Below are 22,839 nucleotides of genomic sequence, written 5' to 3'. Positions count from 1 at the left end.
ATTATTTGATCTGGAAATAACATTAATTAGCACAACCTCTTTTTTTTTTTTTTTCTTCGCGAATTCACTGAACATGTAAAAGGTCTCTACCTTTTGTACTTGTTCAGTGAAGTAAAACGCTCCCATGAGCACCTCCATGGGAGCTCTCGGCAAGTATCCAGTCATCATCTATCATCTGTGAAAGGTCGAGTGAAGGCCTGACCCATCTCTTGTTCCGATAATCGGCTCTAGAACGGAGTGGTTCTCGGAGAGACGGCGAACTTCGAGAATCAAGTCGCGCTTGTTTTGAACTGTGTGGTTCAGGTTTTTTTTTTTTTTACCATCTTGGCTAAAGCGATTAACTGTTTTGTCGTGATTGCATTAACCCAGCAACAGATGGATATAAAACATTGTTACATGTTGTTGTTTTTTTTCCCCATCATTATCTTAAAACTGCAGCCACAATACTAACATGAACCTGAGGTTACTATAGCAACCTGAACACGTGCCATTGCTACCACGCGAATATTCACGTTCAATGATGTCTATTTTTAACTTGGTGCCTCACGTCACTTCTGATGCTTTATGGAGAAAAATAAGTTCATTTTTTTGACGTAAGGGATGAGTGAGCCAAGGGAGGCTGTCTGCAAATGTTTACTTTGGAATTTAGGAATTTGTCTCGCGTGTCATGGTCACTTTGCGTGTAACGTACAAACCTTGTTCACATTTCTGGACTATTGCAACAGTTTATTTTCATGTCTTAACAAGAAGGATCTGTCTCGCCTGCAGTTCATACAAAACTCTGCAGTGAGAATTCTAACCCGCTCTAGTAGAAGAACTCACATTTCTCCGATCCTTCAAACTTTTCACCGACTTCCAGTTTCTTTCAGGATCAACTTTAAAATTCTGGTTCTTACTTTCAGATCTATTCATGGTCAGACTCCTCCTTACATCACTGATCTGATCCAGCCTTACACCCCAGCTCGGGCTCTGAGGTCTGTGGATCAGAATCTACTACTGACTCTAGTGTTATCTTGACCTTTTTAGTATATATTTTATTGAGTATGGTTTTTTTGTTTTTTTAAAGCGCTTTATGACCCTGGTCTGTAAAAGCGCTCTATAAATTAATTATTTACTTACTATGAATTTAGTTTTTTAATTTTGCATATCAAAGTGCTTTTTAAATGTAGCTCAAATGTAATACTTTTTTTGGTTTAGATAAAAACATGATTTTTTAGACCGTGTGTGGCCCCTACTGAGAGCTTGAGAAAAAAAGTCAAGGTTCATAAAGCTTCAATAGCCCATAATAATGTTTTTGTCCAAGTGCGTGCATGTATAGAAAGTGTGTGAAAAAAGCAACTTATGACAGTTAACTGAATTCGTATAATTTCATCCTACTTACACCATCAGCTTTCTCAGTACTTTTCTTTTTAAAAGGCATCCAACTTGATTAATTATTTAAAGGCGTACTATATATGCTTACTGATGTCTGAACTGTACAAATTTCATATTTGGTCTTCCTGGAAGTTGGAGAATAAAGTCTTGATCTCGCTTCCAACTGTTTATTTTGTAAGTAAATAAAAGATAAAATTGCGATAACTTGTATTTAACTGTATGACGTTGTAGTTGTGGATCCCGATCCTTGTTGTTGTCCTTTAAAGGAGCCCCTTTTTCAAATCCAATATCTTGCATCTCACCTTCTTCCCATTCCTCAGACGCTTCAAAACCGAGAGCTCATCATTTAAACCATCTTCATTATTTATACACTGACCTACCTTTCCTTTCTCTTTTCATTTAAAAGAGAAGAAAGTTTCGGCGCCACCACTTTCTCAATAAGATCACGGTTGTCCCTCGGAGGCGAACTCCTGAATTAATTCCCGGAAGTTTTTCCCATCTATTTAAATCCGGCCCCGGACATCATTACAGCAAGTTTTCGAAACGGGTTTGAATGTTTCATATGGCCTTTAATTGTTTGGAGGTTTCACCTTCATTTTTAGCTCTCACGATTTGCTTCTCTGGGACTTGACTGTGAAGCGTGATGTTATTAACATATTTCCCTCGGTCTTTTTTTTTTTCCAATCAATTAAAATTGAAATAAATACCCGTTGAGATCTGGAAAAAAAAAAAGAGACAGCCTAGAAGACAAAAATAGCAATGTGGCGCAATATCAATGGTAATTTCAACCCATATTCAAGTTTATCCTTCATTTTGTCTTTCTCTTTAATAAAAAACATGTATTAATCACAACAGATGATCATTAATATGTCTCTCCATTAACATCCCTTAAAGTTTGTTGTATCTCAATGTCACTATAGTCACATTAGGTTGCTTGTATTTGGTTTTCAATTTGTTTTTGATGGTGTTTTTGATGATCTTATTAATGTTCCCAACCTCTGTCTCATTAATTTCTCCTTTTCGACAGCCTCAAGGACCTTAAATCCGTTCTTGTCATGTGACTACAGTTGAATAACACCATATTTCTCTCACTTTTTCTTTCCGATTTGAAGAGGTTCAGGTTAAAGAACATGACGGCTTCATCTCTGTTAAAAGGGAATTATAATTGCGCTTTAGAGAATGTGAGGTAATGTAAATGTCGCGTCAACTCAAGAACAAGAACTTGGCGTGTGCTTTATTTAACTCTTTTATTCCAGTCTCCTGAAAATTTCTTGAACATGACGTTGATGGATTAACATCTCATGTATGAAAAGTGTCTTAAATAACCCCATATTTTCATCAAAAGATCTTTACAGTTACATAAAAGTCTTGTATGAAAAGTGTCTTAAATAACCCCATATTTTCATCAAATGTTCTTTACAGTTACATAAAAGTCTTATATGAAAAGTGTCTTAAATAACCCCATATTTTCATTAAAAGATCTTTACAGTTACATAAAAGTCTTATATGAAAAGTGTCTTAAATAACCCCATATTTTCATCAAATGTTCTTTACAGTTACATAAAAGTCTTATATGAAAAGTGTCTTAAATAACCCCATATTTTCATTAAAAGATCTTTACAGTTACATAAAAGTCTTATATGAAAAGTGTCTTAAATAACCCCATATTTTCATCAAAAGATCTTTACAGTTACATAAAGGTCTTGTTTGAAAAGTGTCTTAAATAACCCAATATTTTCATCAAAAGATCTTTACAGTTACATAAAAGTCTTATATGAAAAGTGTCTTAAATAACCCCATATTTTCATCAAAAGATCTTTACAGTTACATAAAAGTCTTATATGAAAAGTGTCTTAAATAACCCCATATTTTCATCAAAAGATCTTTACAGTTACATAAAAGTCTTGTTTGAAAAGTGTCTTAAATAACCCCATATTTTCATCAAAAGATCTTTACAGTTACATAAAAGTCTTGTATGAAAAGTGTCTTAAATAACCCCATATTTTCATCAAAAGATCTTTACAGTTACATAAAAGTCTTGTTTGAAAAGTGTCTTAAATAACCCCATATTTTCATCAAAAGATCTTTACAGTTACATAAAAGTCTTATATGAAAAGTGTCTTAAATAACCCCATATTTTCATTAAAAGATCTTTACAGTTACATAAAAGTCTTACATGAAAAGTGTCTTAAATAACCCCATATTTTCATCAAAAGTTCTTTACAGTTACATAAAAGTCTTATATGAAAAGTGTCTTAAATAACCCCATATATTCATCAAAAGATCTTTACAGTTACATAAAAGTCTTGTATGAAAAGTGTCTTAAATAACCCCATATTTTCATCAAAAGATCTTTACAGTTACATAAAAGTCTTATATGAAAAGTGTCTTAAATAACCCCATATTTTCATCAAAAGATCTTTACAGTTACATAAAAGTCTTATATAAAAAGTGTCTTAAATAACCCCATATTTTCATCAAAAGTTCTTTACAGTTACATAAAAGTCTTATATGAAAAGTGTCTTAAATAACCCCATATTTTCATCAAAAGATCTTTACAGTTACATAAAAGTCTTATATGAAAAGTGTCTTAAATAACCCCATATTTTCATCAAAAGTTCTTTACAGTTACATAAAAGTCTTATATGAAAAGTGTCTTAAATAACCCCATATTTTCATCAAAAGTTCTTTACAGTTACATAAAAGTCTTATATGAAAAGTGTCTTAAATAACCCCATATTTTCATTAAAAGATCTTTACAGTTACATAAAAGTCTTATATGAAAAGTGTCTTAAATAACCCCATATTTTCATCAAAAGTTCTTTACAGTTACATAAAAGTCTTATATGAAAAGTGTCTTAAATAACCCCATATTTTCATCAAAAGATCTTTACAGTTACATAAAAGTCTTATATGAAAAGTGTCTTAAATAACCCCATATTTTCATGAAAAGTTCTTTACAGTTACATAACAGTCTTATAAGTCCTTATACAGTATTTACTTTTTATTGTTTTTTATTCATTCTAGTTTCCAATCAGCAGTGTTTGGAGAAAAGCATTGCAGTAACTTTTTGGATTTTCTTTTGCTGTAAAAACCTTGATGCTTGACCAATCACAGCAAAGTGGTTGTGGTTATGGTAAAAAGCTTAAGACCCTCAAATAAACACATTAGTTACCCTTTGTTTAATAGTATGCACTTGGCCTTTTTCTTTCAAAGTTACTAGTTACTGGGGAAAGTTACTTTATGCAAGTAACAAATACATTAAAGTAGAGTTACTTTTGAAAGGAGTAACTAGTAACTGTAACTATGTTTGTTGGGATTTAGCACTGTGTTTGTGATGAAAATGATGAGAATTTTTTTTCTGTTTTTCTGTATTTTTTCTCTAATACAGTAAATTATTCACTTTACAAAAACATTTATTTCTTTGTGATTGTTAAGATGAAGTTATAAAGCATTTTTTAAGATAAAGGCAAATTAAGCATACGTTGAAATAAACAGAGAAGGTTCAGCAGTTACAGATGTAAACACAACATATAACTTAAAGCCTTGTACATATTAACTGCAAATACTTTAAAAACGTATTAATAAGTCAATAGTTAATCACAAAAACTTCCATGCAGAGTAAAGAAAGTTGGTCATTCTTTCTGCCTTTTTCTTAGCACATTTTTTTTACTGTTGTATCTCGGTCATCGTGAAGTTCATCTCCTGTCATTCAAAATAATTCAGTGTAATTTATCAGTTAGATTATGTGATTATAACATATTTTATAAAATTGCGATTAAATCGCAAATGCGATGAATCGTTCAGCTTCAATTTGTTCATTTCTTTTTTTTCTTTCTTATAATGGAATCCATGCATGCTCTGGCCTGTATTGGTGAAGCTTCATGATGCAGTGTACTATTTTGAAAGCTCAGTAGGTGGCGCCATCAGTTAAAAAATGATGTTTTTTTGAAAAAAAAAAGAAAAAAAGATGATAAAGCAAATGGCGATATATCGGGATCGACCGATAAATCTTCACAAAGCTTCATGAAGCAGAATCATTTTTACAGAGCCCACTAGATGGAACTCTCTTGTAAACTCCCTCATCTACTAAGCTCTAAAAACTAAAACCAATATCAATGTCTTTATTTAATGTATTCAACAATCATTCTAATGTATTCACACAATCATATTTTCACTGATTGGAGTCTCCTGCTCATGTATACATGCAAATCTACTGACCTATGCAAGAGGATCAAATGAAAAGGGGGTTTTTGAAATTCATCCAATCAACGACACTTTTTTTTCTCACAATGTTTTTTCCTGCCAATTGGATTGTGTAATCTCAGCGCAACACACTGTTGTGTATCGATCAACGTGCTGGTGTGACTGACTGACAACCGCGAGCAATCGGATTAGAACGACGTCTTGTGGTTCACGTTTTTTTTTGGGGGGGGGGGGACCATGATACTCACCTGCGTCTGGTCAGCCTTGTTTACGATTATCTCTGAGGTAGCATTTTTATGTTTACTTAGTTTTACTGTCGCCCACAAAAACGGAACAAACGTTTGAATGAATCAAAAACATAAATTAGAATAAAGTGATATTTAAAAAAAAACCCGGGCTGTTTCCTAGCAACATCAAAGCAGCCTGTTGTTTTTGATGTGTACATAGGTGTGTGTGTGTGTGTGTTTTAAGAGCAGGTTAAAGGATGCTCGCACAAGTGCGATCTCATGATTGGCAGGATTTGCATCGTTTGAGTTTTGTTATTCTCTTCCACCGAAGCTCCAGAAAGTTTTCACTGAACATCAAATCGTTCTTTATTTTTAGACACTAATGACTCGAATGACACATTTCTCAGCCCCTAAAGCGTGAGTAAGTGGCGGAAAACAAGGATGAATTAAGGATGTTTTCCTTGTTTGAAGTATTATAATGTATCCTAGAAGAGTGATGGGTTGATGAAGCATTGTCATATATTTTAGATCTCAGAAGGTGGCGCTCTCATCTGAAATGATGTATCAATAGTGTATTAAAAACGGTACATTTGAGGACAAACGGTGACATCTAGGGGACTCTAAAAGTAAGGATAATGCTACATGAAGCTTTGTCATTCCATCGCTACTACAGGTTTTTCAAGTCAATCGACCTGGTCCTGGACTGGACTACGTTTTTCCGTTTCTTATTTATGTGTCGTGGCTCAAAGTGTTTTATTATGGAAGCCTTTCTTGATTCTCAATGATTGCGTCTGAAATCAGAAAACGAGAGATTTGAGTGATTTTTAAGTGTTTTGTTTTTTTAAGTTTGGATGCTCTTTGGACCTTCTATAAACATACTTGACTGATTGAAATGCATTTGTTTTTATACTTCATTCCCTCTAGCTTTTAAAATGCATTTATGTGGTAATACTGCCAGTGTTTTGGCGTGTATATAAATATTTATGGATAAAAACATTCATATTATTTGGTAGTTCTTTACTCCAAGTAAAAATCTTCCCTTGAAGCAATAGTTCCGTGTGACTTTTACGGTATTTAAGGTATATGTACATTGAATTTGGAAACTAATCACAGCGGTTTAAATGTATTTGTATGTCAATGTTACAGCCAAATGGGATAGTTAACTTTTTATATTATATTTTCAGAATTTTCTTTGAAAAATCCCATTGTCATAATGGGGTGTTTTGTGTAGAATTTGGAGGAAAATAGATTGAATCCATTTTTGAATGAGGCTGTAACATCATCATTTGTAAATACTTTCCAAATACACTCTATAGGTATATTTTTTTTGGATGTTTATTTATTTTGCACATTACTGTATCCATAATAAACAGCACTGTAGGATTTAAATTATATTTATACTGTATATTTGTATATACTTTCTAAAATATACTTTCAAATCATATGGTTCTTTTGTGGTTACATTTCAATGGTTTAGATCATCATTAGATCAAATCATTTTTTCCACTTTGGAAATTTAATTTTTTTTACAAATGACATGCAAAACATACATTACAAAAATTGTTCATTTTTGTGTTGCAATTAAAATTCCTGCTGTTAGAATGCACCATTCATCACGTCCTCAGCAGCTGAAGGAAGAATGAAATCCTGCGAGATCCCGGCGATGACTGAGGACAAGAGGATACAGTTTAAAGCCGATATTTGGATATATTTTGTCTTTCAGTTCTAATAATTCCACCACAAGAGATTGGAAATCTCTTAAAATGCAACTAAAATTCAGTGTCCTCTAATATGATGCCAAAGAATTTTGCAAGTGAGCTAAATATATCGTGACGTTCGTTTATGGCTATAAGCAAGAATCTGACGATATGATGCGCATCACGATACATGTGTGATGATACGATATATTGCAATACTGTAGGAACAATGATATATTGTTTCTTTTGAAGAAACAACACTTTTTCTGGCTTTTACAACTGAATTGAGCAAATACTTTCTCTAATCAAATGTGAAAGTTCTTGTTGTAAAGTGCTTCTCAAAATGTAAACATAAAATGTAAACCTATATTAACAATTCTCAATTGGCGTGAATGATGCTCCATCCCCGGTGTGTGAGGGAGAGGTACCGCAGGTCCTTCCTCCCTGCTGCCATCAGACTCCACAACAAGAACACACCAAGATAAATATTTAACTGCACCTTTCTTGTTATTTTTGTAAACATGATTGTGAATATATAATATAGTGCAGATTTATTTATTTTCTATTCTATTTAGATTTTCTTTCTTTTTCTTTTTATTATTTTTTATTTCTGGGTGTTTTATTTTTCTTGGTATATTACTCTGGCTGTTGTTGAACCGAATTTCCCCTCGCGGGACAAATAAAGGATTCTGATTCTGATCTGGACATTTATTGAAAATATCGTTTTAAGCATCCGCACACTCATCTTCCCACTTAAAACGACAAAAAGTTGATTGAAGTATAATTAAAAAAAAATCTTTATTTGGAGTTTGTCAGCTCCAAGAAAGGGTTAATATCTAGGTTAGGTAGAAGTTTGCTATCTAAAATTCTAAAGAAGTAGTATCTAGTTTGGAACTGCAGTTTTTTTTTGTTCCCTGTATGAGCGTGACCAACAGAAACAGAGCCACAAATATTAATCTGAATTGATGTTGTCAGAATTCCGCTGCTGGAGACTAAACTTTGTTGCAATGTTGAAAAAAAGTGAAATGAAAATAGTTGAATAAAGTATATTAAAAAGGAAGAAATTACCATAAAATTGCATATAAATAAAGAACGCAAATGAAACACACGAGTACAATCAAACTTTGAATACATTTATTTGTGCACGTTTTTTTATTTTTTAAAGCTGCTCTTTTGCAAGTTTGTGGTGGAGAGATGACACTGGGTCGGCTCTCTCAGCATGGCTGCCATTAGTCTTCGTCAATACCTCGGGGGTTTGCCATCTGCTCCCCCCTACCACGAGGAAAGTCAGTGGGTGCTCGGATGGGCTGCCACGAGCCTGCTGGGATGCCACGACGCTAATAAAGGAGCGTGACTCGGTCTCCGTGGACGACGCTTCTGCATAATATGACAGGAAGTCGAGAATATAGGCTGGAGAGGTGGTGTGTGTGAGGAGGGGGGGGTTAGGAGGCTGATCCCGACAGCTCTGCCTGCCCCTGTGATCTCCATCCAGACGCCTGCATCGAAGGTTTGGGGGCGAAGAGCGAGGGATGGAGGGATTCCCAAGGTGTTAAACTCGCATCCCCCCCCCCTCCGCCGATGGTGAATCTATCACCATGACAACTGGGGCGAAGAGTGGAAGTTCAGAGTTACACTCGCACCTGGAGGGAAAAAAAAACCCCGGCTTCTCATTTGTGCACACAGCAGCGTCTAGATTAACGCCATAATGAATCCTCGAGTCTGATTAATCCCCAATAAAACATTCACAAGGAAACATTTCATTATCGCTGCGGGCAGACGAGTGTGTGGAAACGGGAGGCGATTCATGTGTTTACGCCGGATATATATTTGAACTGTCATCTCAAAGTTTCTAGTCAATTTTGGCCAAACTCTGTTTTTTTTTTTTTGTCTCTCTTGGCAGGATCTCCGAGGAGAGCATGGAGTTCTTCGATCGTATGAACACCATTCTGCAGAAGCAGGAGAACATGCTGCGGGCCGCCCAGGCCGAGGTAACCCTCGACCCCCGAACTCTCACCTTGGCCGTCTGTTCCCTAACGAGTAGTCGCCCGCGCTGTCACTCATCTCCTCAGTATGACGTCTCTTTCGGACAGCCGGGGGGGACGGTGTGAGTGACGGCGCTCAGCTGTCGGCGGTTCTGTTCATCCTCTGCATCTTTTCGGTGTTTTTTTTCTGCGTCACCTCTTGAGTAATTGTTTTTTTTTTATCATCATCATCATCATCGAAGCCTTCATCGTATCGTCTCATCCTCGCCTCCTCAACTCGACACATCCTGACGCCACAATCCTTGGCTAAAAAATCAAAGATGGATCGTTTCTCTATTAACTCCTCAATCCCTCATCTCACGGATCACCAGGACTTATCCCTGTACTGTCACAGATGTTTCTGATGGGAAAATATTTGCAACAAATAACGGCCAGTAATTATTCTGGGTGTGAAAAAATATCAAAACATCAATTTATCGCAATGTTTCTTTTTCATTTTCTTGAGGGAGGGCAACTTTCAATCATTTTTATTTTCATTATACATCTTTTATGGTTTTTATTTCAATTAATAATTTACACTTACCAGGCAAGTATTCACACGTTTGTTCATTTTTGTGTTGCCATTACACGCCCAGCCGCTAGATGGCAGCAGTCAGTCATTACATCCTCTGCAGCTAATGGACGAAACCCTGCGAGATCCTGCCGATGACTGAGGACGAGAGGATACGGTCGACTTTTAAAGCTAGTATTTGTACTTAGTACTAAGTACTTTACTATAAATATATAATACTACAAATATATCCTTGTTCTTACAGCTAGATATCGCAATATGTTGTATAGTTGCCTTCGTATTTTGATACATATTGTATTAATACACACCCCTAGTAAAAAAAAAAAAAAAAAAAGAATTGGTTGATCTGTGTTCACATTATTTGGTTAGTGGCTGAACTACGGAGATACAGGTGATCTAAATATGTTTTACTCACAAGAGGTCCAGAGCTTAGCTATTCAGGAGAACTTGGTACAACTGCTTCTCCTTCACATAAAGCAAAGATTCCAAAGAAAATATTTCTCTAAGACCCTCAGGGGTTTGCCCACGGCATTTCAAACTGAACTAGGACTTGAAAATGTTGGACTTTTGCACTTGTCTGGCCAGGGAATGTCTCTGTATTCCCCCCTGAAAATCTGAAAAGGGATTTCAGGTGAGAGGGAAGTCTTGCCTCAGATACCACTGCGATATAGCCTTAGATACACTGCAGAAGTTGGCTGGACAGAATTATATAGTCTTTCCCATTCATAGCCTCTAATTTTGGTTTCAATGATTTTTAACCATTTTCTCACTTTTTTAATCCACTGGATGAAACTTCATGAAATGAGGAAATATTTGAGGGATGTGTCTACAAAGAACCCACGGTCTGCACCAGAGCCACCTTCCAGTTGCACATACCTGAAAACCCTTCTTACTATTTCTTTAATAGAGTAAACTAAAAATACTGTTTCACTCTGTCCTTGAACTCACGAAGAAGAACCTCCTAAACTTAGCATTCATATCTTAACCCTGTTTTTCTTGTCATTCCAAACATTTCAGGTAAAGAACTCTATACTTATGTTTGTCTGATAATTTATACCCATTTTTACTATTTTCTTAGCTGTAAAAAATCACTTGATCCTTGGCTACGATTGCAATGCTTTTTAAATGCATCAGTAATTTTTTGGGGAAAAAGATTTGAACTGCGTGATTAAACCAATGTGATTAATTGCTTTTCATAATTTAAAGTTGTAATAACTGTTATCTTTAATCTCTTAATCTGATTTTCAATTAAATAATAATTTCATTAAAGGGCTTTTTAAATTTAAATTGGATTAACAATGTGGACTTAATTGGTCCGGGTATGTTCCGTTCATTCTATATTTATTTTTGAAAAACATATTGGTAAAAAAACAAACAATTGTTTTTCTTTTTCATTATGTGTAGCAGGGTTTTTGCAGCCCTAAAATTGCATTTTGGTGTTTTCCTACTACTGATTTTTTTTATTCTCCAAGAAAAAACATATAAGAATCTGATATATGAGAATGTTAGGATATTTTTTTGAACATATGAATGAATATAAGGTGCACAAAAAGCAGAAGTTTAGCCTTATTAGCAGGTTTGGTTGGCCAAAGCCTGGATGAGATGATGGTTGCGAAAACTAGCGAAATCATCAAAAATCTCAAAAGTGTGTTGACTTCCTTCTTCGGGTTAACCTTGTAATGCTGCAGATGTTAAAAAGATTATTGCATTTTATATGAATATACATTGGATTCTTTGTTTTTTTCTGGGAGCATGAAGATCCATAATGGGAAAACCAAGACAAAATCCAATTTGATGACTGTTTATGTTAAAAACCTTGCTAAAGATGTTGAAAATAAGAATAATGCCACAATTTTGTGTTCCTAAATTGAAAAAAAAAAGGAAGAACAAAAGGTACAAGGACCGTTATTTCTTTATATTTCTTCTTTTTTACTTCCTTTTTGGAGATTTTTTCGAAAGTTTTGAAAAGCCCTCTAATCGTAGAACTTCATCTGGAGCTACAAAGAGGATCCAAATGGATTTGAGTTTTCTCCACACAGTGTCAACGAGGAGCGTGCACGGTCCCGCCGCCTCAGGAGCATGTGGATCAAGCCTTCATCACCGACAGAAGCAGCAGAACGGAGGTGTGCGTTTGATATTACTTTTCCACTTTTGAGCTCCCTTTAATATCACAGGCTCTTCTAAAGAAGGAGAGGTTTTTTTTTTTAGTTTTTATTAAGTGCTTTGCTTTCACGCAGCTGGACCTCCTTTATGAGGAAGCTGTGTACACGGTTGTCAACCGAGTGGGCGTCCCTTCACCAGAACATGTGAACAGCGATGAAGAACTTTTCACGTACCTGTTGAAGGTATTTATCGCCCGGTCGCGCCAGTTTACGTTTTCATATTCTTGTACGCATAGAGACATGTTTTCAGAGACTCTTTGGAGCAGATGCTCTCGACTCAGACTTGATCAAACATCAAAGCCCGTCACAGTTTATGCTGATGTTCAGCTGTGATATTGCGTCCATTCACAGGTGATGTTAAGGATTGTCTCAGCCTCAACTTTAATAGTAAGTAAGTAAGTAATATTTATTTATATAGCGCTTTTCCAGACCAGGGTCACAAAGCGCTTTAACAATCAAAACGATATTCAATAAAGTATATACTTTAAAGATCAAGATAATACTGAGAACAACACAAGAGTTCCAGAAAATCAAGGAAAAGCCTGAACAAATAGAAACGTCTTAAGATGTTTCTTAAAGGAGTCAGTAGATCCATCAAGCGCAAAGATAGAGGAAGATTGTTCCAAAGCTTAGGAGCAACAGCCTGAAAAGATTTCTCTCCTCTGGTCCTGAGGTGTGTGCGAGGAACCATAAGTAGATTCTGATCCACAGACCTCAGAGCCCGAGCTGGGGTGTAAGGCTGGATCAGATCAGTGATGTAAGGAGGAGTCTGACCATGAATAGATCTGAAAGTAAGAACCAGAATTTTAAAGTTGATCCTGAAAGAAACTGGAAGCCAGTGAAGAGTTTTAAGGATCGGAGAAATGTGAGTTCTTCTACTAGAGCGGGTCAGAATTCTCGCTGCAGAGTTTTGAATCAACTGCAGGCGAGACAGATCCTTCTTGTTAAGACATGAAAACAAACTGATAGAAGGCTCCACACAAAGATGATACAGAGCCTTGTCAATGTGCCTTTTATTCTATTACCTGTGACATTTTAGGGTTTTAAAAAGGGCCTCAATGTTCTTTTTTTTTATGTGTAAGGTGTTTGATATTGGCGAGGAGGAGCATGAGATCATCCTCCAGAAAGTTCAGGAATCGAAGGTGAGTCAAAGTTCAAACTTCAAAGCTCACCTTGTAACTTAGATATATTTTTTTTTTTTTTTATTTACAGCGAGCCAGTTTTTCTTTGAGAGTTTCTGTGTTAAAGGCAAAGAGCCTGATGGCCAAGGATGCGAACGGTAAGACATTTAAACTCCAAGATATCATGTGTATAAAAAGATAGTAATATCATTTAAGTGTGTTCTCTTTAAAACCTTGCAAGAAACATTATTATATTTTTTCATTTTTATTGTTACAATAAAATTCTTTACATTTATTATTTTAATTTGAGTGTTGATTTTGAAATGTGACATTAGGCAAAACATTACAATTGGCATATTTAAGATGGAAAGTTGTTTTTTTCTTCCCCTCAGTATTTTTTACTGGTGTTGGTGTCTTTATATTTATAACTGAATGCTGTGCTTTGTTGTTTTTTTGTTTTATTTAGTTTTTTATGTGTTTTGCTTTTATTTATTTGTGTTTAATGCATTGTCAAAAAAGCAGCGTTTAAGCTGATTATTATGAAGCTTTGAGATACATTTTTTCATTGCAAAAACACTTTATTTTTAAAGTACATTCAAGGCCTGCATATATTTGATAGAATTAAATTATGTATTATAGTTTTGAATTCTCAGTTTTGTTACACAGTCTAGTTATTTTAACGGAACCTTTTTTTAAAAATCTATTTTCCCTTATTTATACAACTCTTTGTTGCTTCGTCTTGTTTTTTTAATTTTTTTAATATTATATATAAGTTGAATATACATTTTTTTCTTGTCTATGATATCATTATATATTTGAAGAAATATTTTGTAATTGTCATTGTTTAACCTTTTTTTTTTATCATATCTTAAAATATACATTCCAATCATTTTGGATTCTAGATTTTTATTGTTCCGTTTTTGTTATAATAATAATAATAATAATAATAATCTCTATTTATATAGCGCCTTTCTAGACCAGGGTAACAAAGCGCTTTTATAGCCATTTATAATACAATATATACTTTAGGATTTATCTTTACCCACTGTATATTTAATTGTTCTTAAATTTATTACCTAGTATTTGTAAAGTTTCCAGAAATCAGGCTCTGGTTTTGGGTCAGTTGAGACTAATAATCAGATATTAGAATTTCCTTTTTTTGTTTTGCCTGAAATACTCTCAAGTATTCCAAGTGAAGTACTGTCCCTCATGTTACCAAATAGGGTACAGTGACCCCTATTGCATGCTGGGAATCCTGGTGGGCCAAGGTTCTCGGGATACAGAGGAAAAGAAAGAGAGGAGGTTCAGCTTCAGGAAGAGGAAGGAGAAGCTGGAGAAACGCTCCAGCACTAAAGAGGTTTTACCAGCGCGGTGCATTCAGGTGACGGAGGTGAAACCGGAGACACTCAACCCCATCTGGGACGAACACTTTGTCTTGTAAGTTAACGAACAACAAAGTTTCTCTTCTGTATTAAATGTTACCTGGAATAAATGAATTCACGATTCGTCCTTGTGTAACAGTGAAATCGATGACGTCCACAACGACCTTTTGCATCTGGACATATGGTGAGATTAACGGTGCTTTTTGTTTTCAAATTAAAACCATGTTAAATGTCGCATCATTATGAGCACAAACGCCTTTAGTCAAGTTCCTGAATACACACCTTAACTGGCAAATGTTCTTCTGGTATCCTCAGGGATCATGACGACGATGTTTCCGTAGCAGAAGCCTGTAAAAAACTCAATGAAGTCAGTGGACTCCGAGGAATGGGAAGGTAAGAGTGAAACTGCCGACATCCTGAGTTGTTTAAAAAAAAAAACCCTGTTTTTATCATATTCATGGTTATCACTGACAGGGAAACAGACACAACTACAAACTTTATCTCATTTCGTAAAATAATTCACACAAAGAGAATTTATGTAATATAAGTAAGTTGTATTTTTAACCACCTTTCACACTTTTCCAGGGTCACAAGGTACTTAAACAACAGAAGAATACGTAGTTAAAAATACATTCAAATTAAACAAAAGGTAAGAAAACACATTGACACAAATAGCAGCCATAAGATTATTATAAAAAGGCCTGAACAAATAAATGTCTTAAGATGCTTCTTGAAGGAGTCAGTTGTGGTAGTAAGTCAAACCAACCTTGCAGTTACAGTCTTTCGACACTTGGGGGAGCCAGAAAGACTTTTTTAATTCTTACACTATAGGGCTTTAAGCATTTAAGTTTAAAAATCTTACACCACGACTCGTAGTTTCCAATAAATATTGATTTGAGTTTGTGATATGCAGGAAAACAAGTGAACCAGAATATTGACATGCATTTGTGGTGGTTAAGTTAAGATGCTTTTAATATTCTTATCTACTTGTATATTGATTAAACTATATATCTTTTTTTTAAAATATAAAAAAAAAACTCAAGACATTCATCTTTATAAAATGCAGCTCAGAATCATTCAGATGTGTATATACTCAAGATGAATCACTTAATGGTCCAAATGGCCTTCTTCTCATTTTCCTACCCACTTACTTAGTCATCTAGCAGCCTCGATCCATACCTTCGTACACGACAACAGATGGATCCGCATCTACTTCCAGCTGTTCACCAACCTACTTCTATACTTGCCTAACTACCATATCATCACTACATTCTGATCTGCCTCCACAGCAGGAGTATAACCACCGTGTGTGTCTTGAACGAAAGTTAAATGAGTCTCTTTCAATTTCTCTAAAACAAACATTTAATTAAGAACTGAAAAACCTTTGGGGTTTGAAAGTCAAGCAGAGATACTGCAAGTTTAACGTTGACCCTGTGGACCGAGCACACAAGATTATTTTACTTCATAAAATAGACATTTGTTTGAATAAAATGGAGAACTAATTAGTTTAATCACCTCATGGGAGCCATTTTTCTTTTAACTATTAGTTTTAGGATTGTTTCCAGCCTCCATGATGAGTAGAGATGGTAGAGAGTGGAGTAAAGCTTCATGAAGCAGTGTCGTATTTATAAGGGACCAGTAGGTGGCGCCCTCTGTTTAAACACAATCTGAGTTTCTTTTCAAAATAATAAATTATAGAATAGAAAGTGCCATCTTGTGGGCTCCGAAAATAATGACAATTCATTTAGCTTTGTTTGTTCATCACTACTTAAAAAAGAATCAGAGTCAATGACATGCCATTTGACACAATTTTCTGTTTCAGTATTTATTCATTTTAATAAATAAAATAAGTAGATAATAACTGTACTGTGTTAACTTTTAACTAGTTTCCCTTTTTTATTTTATTTGTTTATTTAATTTTCTACGTGCACTTTAAAGGGCAACTCATGTGAAAAACCCAAGTCTCCTGACTTACTTATATTTTTCAAATTTTTAAGTCGTCCTCATCCTGGTGAGGTTCTTCCCCCCGTCTGAAAATCTCGGCAAATGAGAGGTTACGAGAGCGGAGTCCATTATGACGTAATAATGGTCTTAACTCCTCCAGCCAGCTGCAGTCACGCCCCGATTTGTTTATACAACGAGTCCCTTATGATACCCATATATGATGCGCGGTGACAAACCCTCTCGAGAAATTGTGCACATTGTAAATATTAGAGAGTTATTAGTATTGGATATACTGATGAGTACAATAGAGGTCCAAGATCTAACTTAAGATTTAAGAAAAATTTAAATCAACACATTAATTAAGGTCCTAAAAATCCCACTATTATCCAAAAAACATTATCATGTCTTAATAATTTTATTTAACTGAAATTTTTCAAGGTAAAGCAAAACTCGCAGTACTGCAGGATGTCTCTTGACTACAGTAGTATTTCATTTTAACAAAACATAACAAGTCGACCAGCAAAAAGGTCCTTCTACTCGGGGACGAAATCCACTTTTTTTTTTCAAAAGCGTGATTTCGGTGATGCGAAGGCCATCCAACCATTTTCCAACATCAGAGAACACGTGTTTCTATAGTAACCCTCTTGATGTTTCTGAAGAGATAAATGAACCGTGAACTCGGTATCTTTTCAAGTTTTAACGATCCCGAGTGTTCCTCCCTTCAGGTATTTCAAGCAGATCGCCAAGTCGGTGCGAGCAAACGGCTCCTCGTCGTCCTGCTCGGAAGAGAACGTCGACGACTTCCTCGGCTGCCTCAACATCCCTCTGAGCGTGAGTCTTCAAACGGGACCAAACGCCTTTTTAGAAGATTGAATTTCGGCTTTCTTTCCGGCAGGAGGTCCCCGTCGCCGGCTACGATACCTGGTTCAAACTGGAGCCCCGATCCAGCGCGTCCAAAGTCCAGGGGGAGTGTCACCTGATCCTGAAGCTGTTCACCAATCAGGTGGAGGTTTACATTTGAGATGTGATTACGGGAGTGATGTGTGACCGTGACGCTTTCTTCGAAAACTGCAGAGAGATACAGCTTACTCGAAGAAAGAGTCCAACACCTCCATCCACAGGAAACTGCTGTGTCAGATTGTGGAGTACGAACATGCCCATGTCAAGGTGAGGTAATCCCTGGATTTTCCAAGTTGAAAATCTGACTGGTTACTGGTTATATATGGCTATTCCATAACCTTATACGTTTAACTAATTATTGATTCATCTTTATTTATAATCAACTCTTGAAAGATCGCTACAAACGGTTTCTGAAATCGAAATTAGAGATTTTCCATAATGTCTAAACACACAAAGCTGCTGCAATGAGTTCACTGAGAGGGAGTGAGATGGTGTTTCGCTTATCAAAATAGTAAGTAAGTAAGTCGTTTTTATTTATATAGCGCTTTTCCAGACCAGGGTCACAAAGCGCTTAAACAATCAAAACAATATTCAATAAAGTATATACTTTAAAGGTCAAGATAAAACTGATAACACAACAGGAGTTCCAAAAAATCAAGGAAAAGCCTGAACAAATAGAAACGTCTTAAGATGTTTCTTAAAGGAGTCAGTAGATACATCAAGCGCTAAGAGAGAGAGGAAGATCGTAGAAACTAGGTTTAATTTAAATAAGAAGTTTAATTCGGGCATTGATTTTTCCATGCAAGTTACTATTAAAGGTACGTTATAAGGTTCTACCACGCTATCTATAAACGCCACTGCAAAGCGCTTCAATCAATTGCTGGTAAAAAAAATTAATTAAAGAAGGTTAAGAAGGGATTTTATTTTCACAAAAACGCATGTAAGTGGTTTAAATATTTTCTGGGATTTTTCATTGACACAGTTTTGGAGTTGAACCGTCAACGACTGAACATTAATACCGTTTTGGCAAAGAGGACAAAAAGCACTTACTCTTCTTTTAGCAGTTACACAGCTCTACTATCAAAATTAATTTGCACTTGAAGACATTTATCGTTTAAAGAGGGAGGTTCCCAACTTTTTTTTGTGCCATCCACTTGCTTATTGTGGATAGCACAGTGGATAACCGCATGGTTTGACCTTCAGATAAAAACAATAGAAATAAAATGGCATGATTGGGGGAAAAAAAGACGTTAAGTGCATAATAATTACATCTCAACATAATCAGGGGGTTTCTCTGCAACAAGATGGTCCCTTATAGATTTTTTAGCTTTTCTCCTTTTTTTGTGTTATTTTCCAGTCAAATTGAACAAAATAAGTGTGTTTATGTGAAAAGCAAAGAAAATCAGTTACTTTTTTCCAAACATAACACATTTTTCTGACAGAAATATTATTCATAATCTTAATTCATAATTAATTCATGATTATTTGATTTATTTTTCGATTTGATGTTTTGCATTTAAAGTCACATTTGCTTAACAAAACCTTTTCTTTTTCTTTTTTTTTGTGGAATGGTAACAAACAAAAATGGTAAAAGACTGGATTCAGGGCTGTGACCTGGTTGTTTCCTGTTGGCTCTGTTTTGTTTTTTTTTAAAGTGGTGAATCCTCATGTGTGTTTGTGGGTCTAAGAGGTGTCTATGATGATATAAGATGTACAAGAGCAACAATAAAAACAATGTCAGTAAGTAAGTAAGTATTTTTTATTTGTATAGCACTTTTCCAGACCAGGGTCACAAAGCGCTTAAACAATCAAAACAATACTCAATAATGTATATACTTTAAAGATCAAGATAATACTGAGAACACAACAGGAGTTCCAGAAAATCAAGGAAAAGCCTGAACAAATAAAAACGTCTTAAGATGTTTCTTAAAGGAGTCACTAGATCATCAAACACAGAGAGAGAGGAAGATCGTTCCAAAGCTTAGGAGCAACAGTCTGGAAGGATTTCTCTCCTCTGGTCCTGAACCGTGTTCAGGAACCATCAGTAGATTCTGATCCACAGACCTCAGAGCCCGAGCTGGGGTGTAAGTCGGGATCAGATCAGTGATGTAAGGAGGAGTCTGACCATGAATAGATCTGAAAGTAAGAACCAGAATTTTAAAGTTGATCCTGAAAGAAACTGGAAGCCAGTGAAGAGTTTTAATACGACATTTACTTGACATTTTACGGCTATAATCATAACCAAAGAAATGTTCATTGTTTACCTAAGACATAAAAGCGAATACTACCCCATAAGTCCTGCAAAAGTTCCACCTTAAAAAAAAAAAGATCTGGGCGGCAAAGCTCAGATGACAGAGTGGTCGGGTTATAGCTAAGAAGTCTCGGCTCCAGATATGATGGTCTCGACGTGTCCCTGAGTTTTTATTCTCACAACAGAGGGAACCCTACAACTGGAACGGTCAAGTCAGCCCCCCGGCCTGGACCGCCCTGACCCACCACGCTGTGCAAACAGATCTCTCGCCCCTTCAGCAGGCCATTATGTGAGTGTTAATGCGGAAATTGACCAAATATGAATGTATTATCATCAGGTAAAAGGTCACTGTTTTTTTTGTGTTTTTTTCAGCCGCTGGCAGTGCTACAGCAACCATCATCGAACACAGAGAGTGTGCTACTCCCTGCTGCTGCGCCTCCTGAGGACCATCGATGCAGATTGGGACCCCCCTGCTGTGAGGGGAGACCTGGTAGGTGGAGAAAGAGAATGAGGGGGGGGCGACGGTGGGGGGTAAAAAAAAAAAGGCCTGTCTTCACCTGGTAGCGATCACCTTCATTAGCTCAGCTCTTCACTGACATTCATGAAGGTTTTTGGTTCAGCCAAAAATGTCTCACAGCGAGAGAGTGCCGTGGAAGCTCTAACTGAGGGGCCCTTCCTGTGTCCAGGAGAGGCAGCTGTCAGACAGCTTCAGGCTGTACACTGAGCACTGTCTGTGCCTGATGAAGAACATGCGGCAGGTTTTCCCCTGCACCAGCGCCGCCGCCATTACACGCTACGAGCTCATGCTGAGGTAAAAGTCACACCCCATCACATCGCATCGAGCACTCACCCGTGTCATCTGCCAGCATGACACGACCTTTTTTTCACCGATCGAAACGATACTAACGGTCACTCATTATCCACAAGAATTCACACCCGACTGGACATTGTTTTTGTTGTAAATGAACTACAACAAATTAAACCGCAGAAGCACATGCTTGTTTTTAATCGGGAAAGAAAAAACAAATTGTGCTGATTCACATTTGCGAGGAAAAAAAAGTCATCAAAACGCTACTGTAATCTGCATCCATTATTGCATCCAAGTATTTTCCAGACGGTGTGTGAAGTTCGTATTGACGCCTCAAAAAAGTTTACGTTCGATCTCACTTTTTTTCCTGTGGTTTGTGAGGAATGCAGGAATGATGTCCGACGGTCAGATATACCTTTTTTTATTCAATAAACAATGTTAAAAAAAATACATAATTCAACCCTTCAATAAAGACAATGTTAAATTATTTAAAAAAAAACGCTTTTTAACTTGAAAAAAAACTTAAATTCAACCATTCAATATTCTGATATCACTGATTTACTTTCCTTACAAATGTGCCAATAAAAGTTTTGTATGTTGATGTTTTTTATGGTCAATACTTTTAGTGTTTATCTCTCTCAGTGTCGCATTCAACCCGTCTTTTAGTGTGATTGTGGAGTCAGTATAGAGTGTACGGAAACAGGGGATGCAACATATTTCGTCCGCCTGTGTCGCAGGTTCAATAAACCTCTGTATTCGTAGATTCATCAAGAACAGGGGATCTCAAACTAGACTGGCTTGGGGGGGGGGCATTGGAGGTCCATTCCTGGGATCAGGGAGGGTCTTCTAGCAACTTTTACTGAATGACAAATTTAATATATATACAGTTTTTCTGTGAATTTGTGCCATTTTTGTCAAATTTTATGCGTTATTATATATAAGACATATGTGACATCTCAACTATTTAATCAAAGCTTCATAAAGGATGACATTTGGTGTGATGCTCTTTATTTCGTAACCATCTGTGAAGCAAAAATAGTAATAATAGTCGCTTCTTCTGCCTGCACTTATTCGTTTTAAACCCCTGATCGAAGAAAAAGAAGCAGCAGCAGAATGGAATGAAACTCAAATAACTGATAGTGCCTCCGAATTGGAAACTGACTTTACACTAACTTTAGACCTAGCGGATTTACAGTTTTTTTTCTCATGGGTAAAAACGTGTCGCCAAAATCGACTATGGTCTGGACGGCCCTGATTGGTGACTTCACACCGTGTACCGAGTGCACATTGCTACAGGCCTTAGCTTGCCAGAAAGTGCGAGTGAGGCGAAAATGTCTTCTCGCTTTACCATTATCAAGATGTCCTGCTGCTCCTCTCCACTCTTGTATACATAAAAAAAACCTCAAATACGCAGTTAAAAAAAATTGCATGAGTAAATAATATTACGTGTGTGTGTGTGTGTGTGCTTAATGAATATTTACGACCTGCCTTGACAGTGATCAAGCGTGCGTTTCCTGGCCTCGGATATCTTTTAATTGCAGTGCTATTAATAGTCCGAGCATATATTAGAAGATTAGGGATGCTATGATTAAGGATAGAATAAGTTATCCTGTTTATGAAACATTTCTAATATTCTAAAATCTTGTTTTCCAGGGGGGGGTAATTCTAGCATTTTGTTATTTCACTTCTGAAAGTCAAATGTAACCTGTTTAAATCTTTCTCTTGACATTTCCCAACATCCGACGAGCCGCGGCGCGAGCGGCAAATCTATATGCAAATGATTCATTAAGGAAGTGTCTGCCTCGATATCCGGACACGGGTTTGCCTCGCGTGCAGAAGGGCTAAATGAATTCCTGAAGCCTGATTTTTTTCGAAAACATACATGGACCTCATTAACACACGTTTATGCTACACATTGTTAGCGATGCTCCCCACTGCTGAGATGCTGCTTGTTGTTTACTATTCATCGCCTCTTCAGGAAGAAGTGCACAATATGAAGCCACCGGTCTGAGTGCAGTTGTGTATCATAATTATCTTGTCTCTTGTGCACCAGGGGGATTGGCTACATGCAGAACATGCGGGCGTTTAAAACCGTGTGTCCTCTCCGAAATGAACTGCATCTGGATATTGTTACGGCTCTTAAGGTAAAATTGGACAAATAAAATGTATTAATCCCTGAATAACCTGTATTTTCTTTATGCTGTTGACGCCCAA

The 22,839-nt window shown here is 36.3% G+C and overlaps 1 protein-coding gene across 1 annotated transcript in view; it reads left to right on the top strand.

The window, feature by feature from the left end:
• Positions 1 to 22,839, top strand: part of baiap3 (BAI1 associated protein 3) — a 46,063-nt gene that overhangs the window by 11,528 nt on the left and 11,696 nt on the right. The window contains exons 3-17 of the mRNA XM_087809814.1: positions 9,405 to 9,492; positions 12,097 to 12,180; positions 12,295 to 12,402; positions 13,302 to 13,361; positions 13,432 to 13,498; positions 14,564 to 14,777; positions 14,862 to 14,906; positions 15,038 to 15,115; positions 17,392 to 17,497; positions 17,562 to 17,669; positions 17,741 to 17,833; positions 20,003 to 20,106; positions 20,190 to 20,307; positions 20,504 to 20,628; positions 22,679 to 22,769. Of these exons, the coding sequence (XP_087665940.1) occupies positions 9,405 to 9,492; positions 12,097 to 12,180; positions 12,295 to 12,402; positions 13,302 to 13,361; positions 13,432 to 13,498; positions 14,564 to 14,777; positions 14,862 to 14,906; positions 15,038 to 15,115; positions 17,392 to 17,497; positions 17,562 to 17,669; positions 17,741 to 17,833; positions 20,003 to 20,106; positions 20,190 to 20,307; positions 20,504 to 20,628; positions 22,679 to 22,769 (1,489 nt within the window). The remainder of the gene's footprint in view (positions 1 to 9,404; positions 9,493 to 12,096; positions 12,181 to 12,294; positions 12,403 to 13,301; positions 13,362 to 13,431; positions 13,499 to 14,563; positions 14,778 to 14,861; positions 14,907 to 15,037; positions 15,116 to 17,391; positions 17,498 to 17,561; positions 17,670 to 17,740; positions 17,834 to 20,002; positions 20,107 to 20,189; positions 20,308 to 20,503; positions 20,629 to 22,678; positions 22,770 to 22,839) is intronic.

The sequence above is a fragment of the Callionymus lyra genome, chromosome 15 (genome assembly GCF_982586985.1).
Source record: "Callionymus lyra chromosome 15, fCalLyr1.hap1.1, whole genome shotgun sequence".
NCBI lineage: Eukaryota > Metazoa > Chordata > Actinopteri > Syngnathiformes > Callionymidae > Callionymus > Callionymus lyra.
The sequence above is the reverse complement of the archived record's forward strand: the minus strand, read 5'-3'. Positions and strand labels throughout refer to the sequence as shown.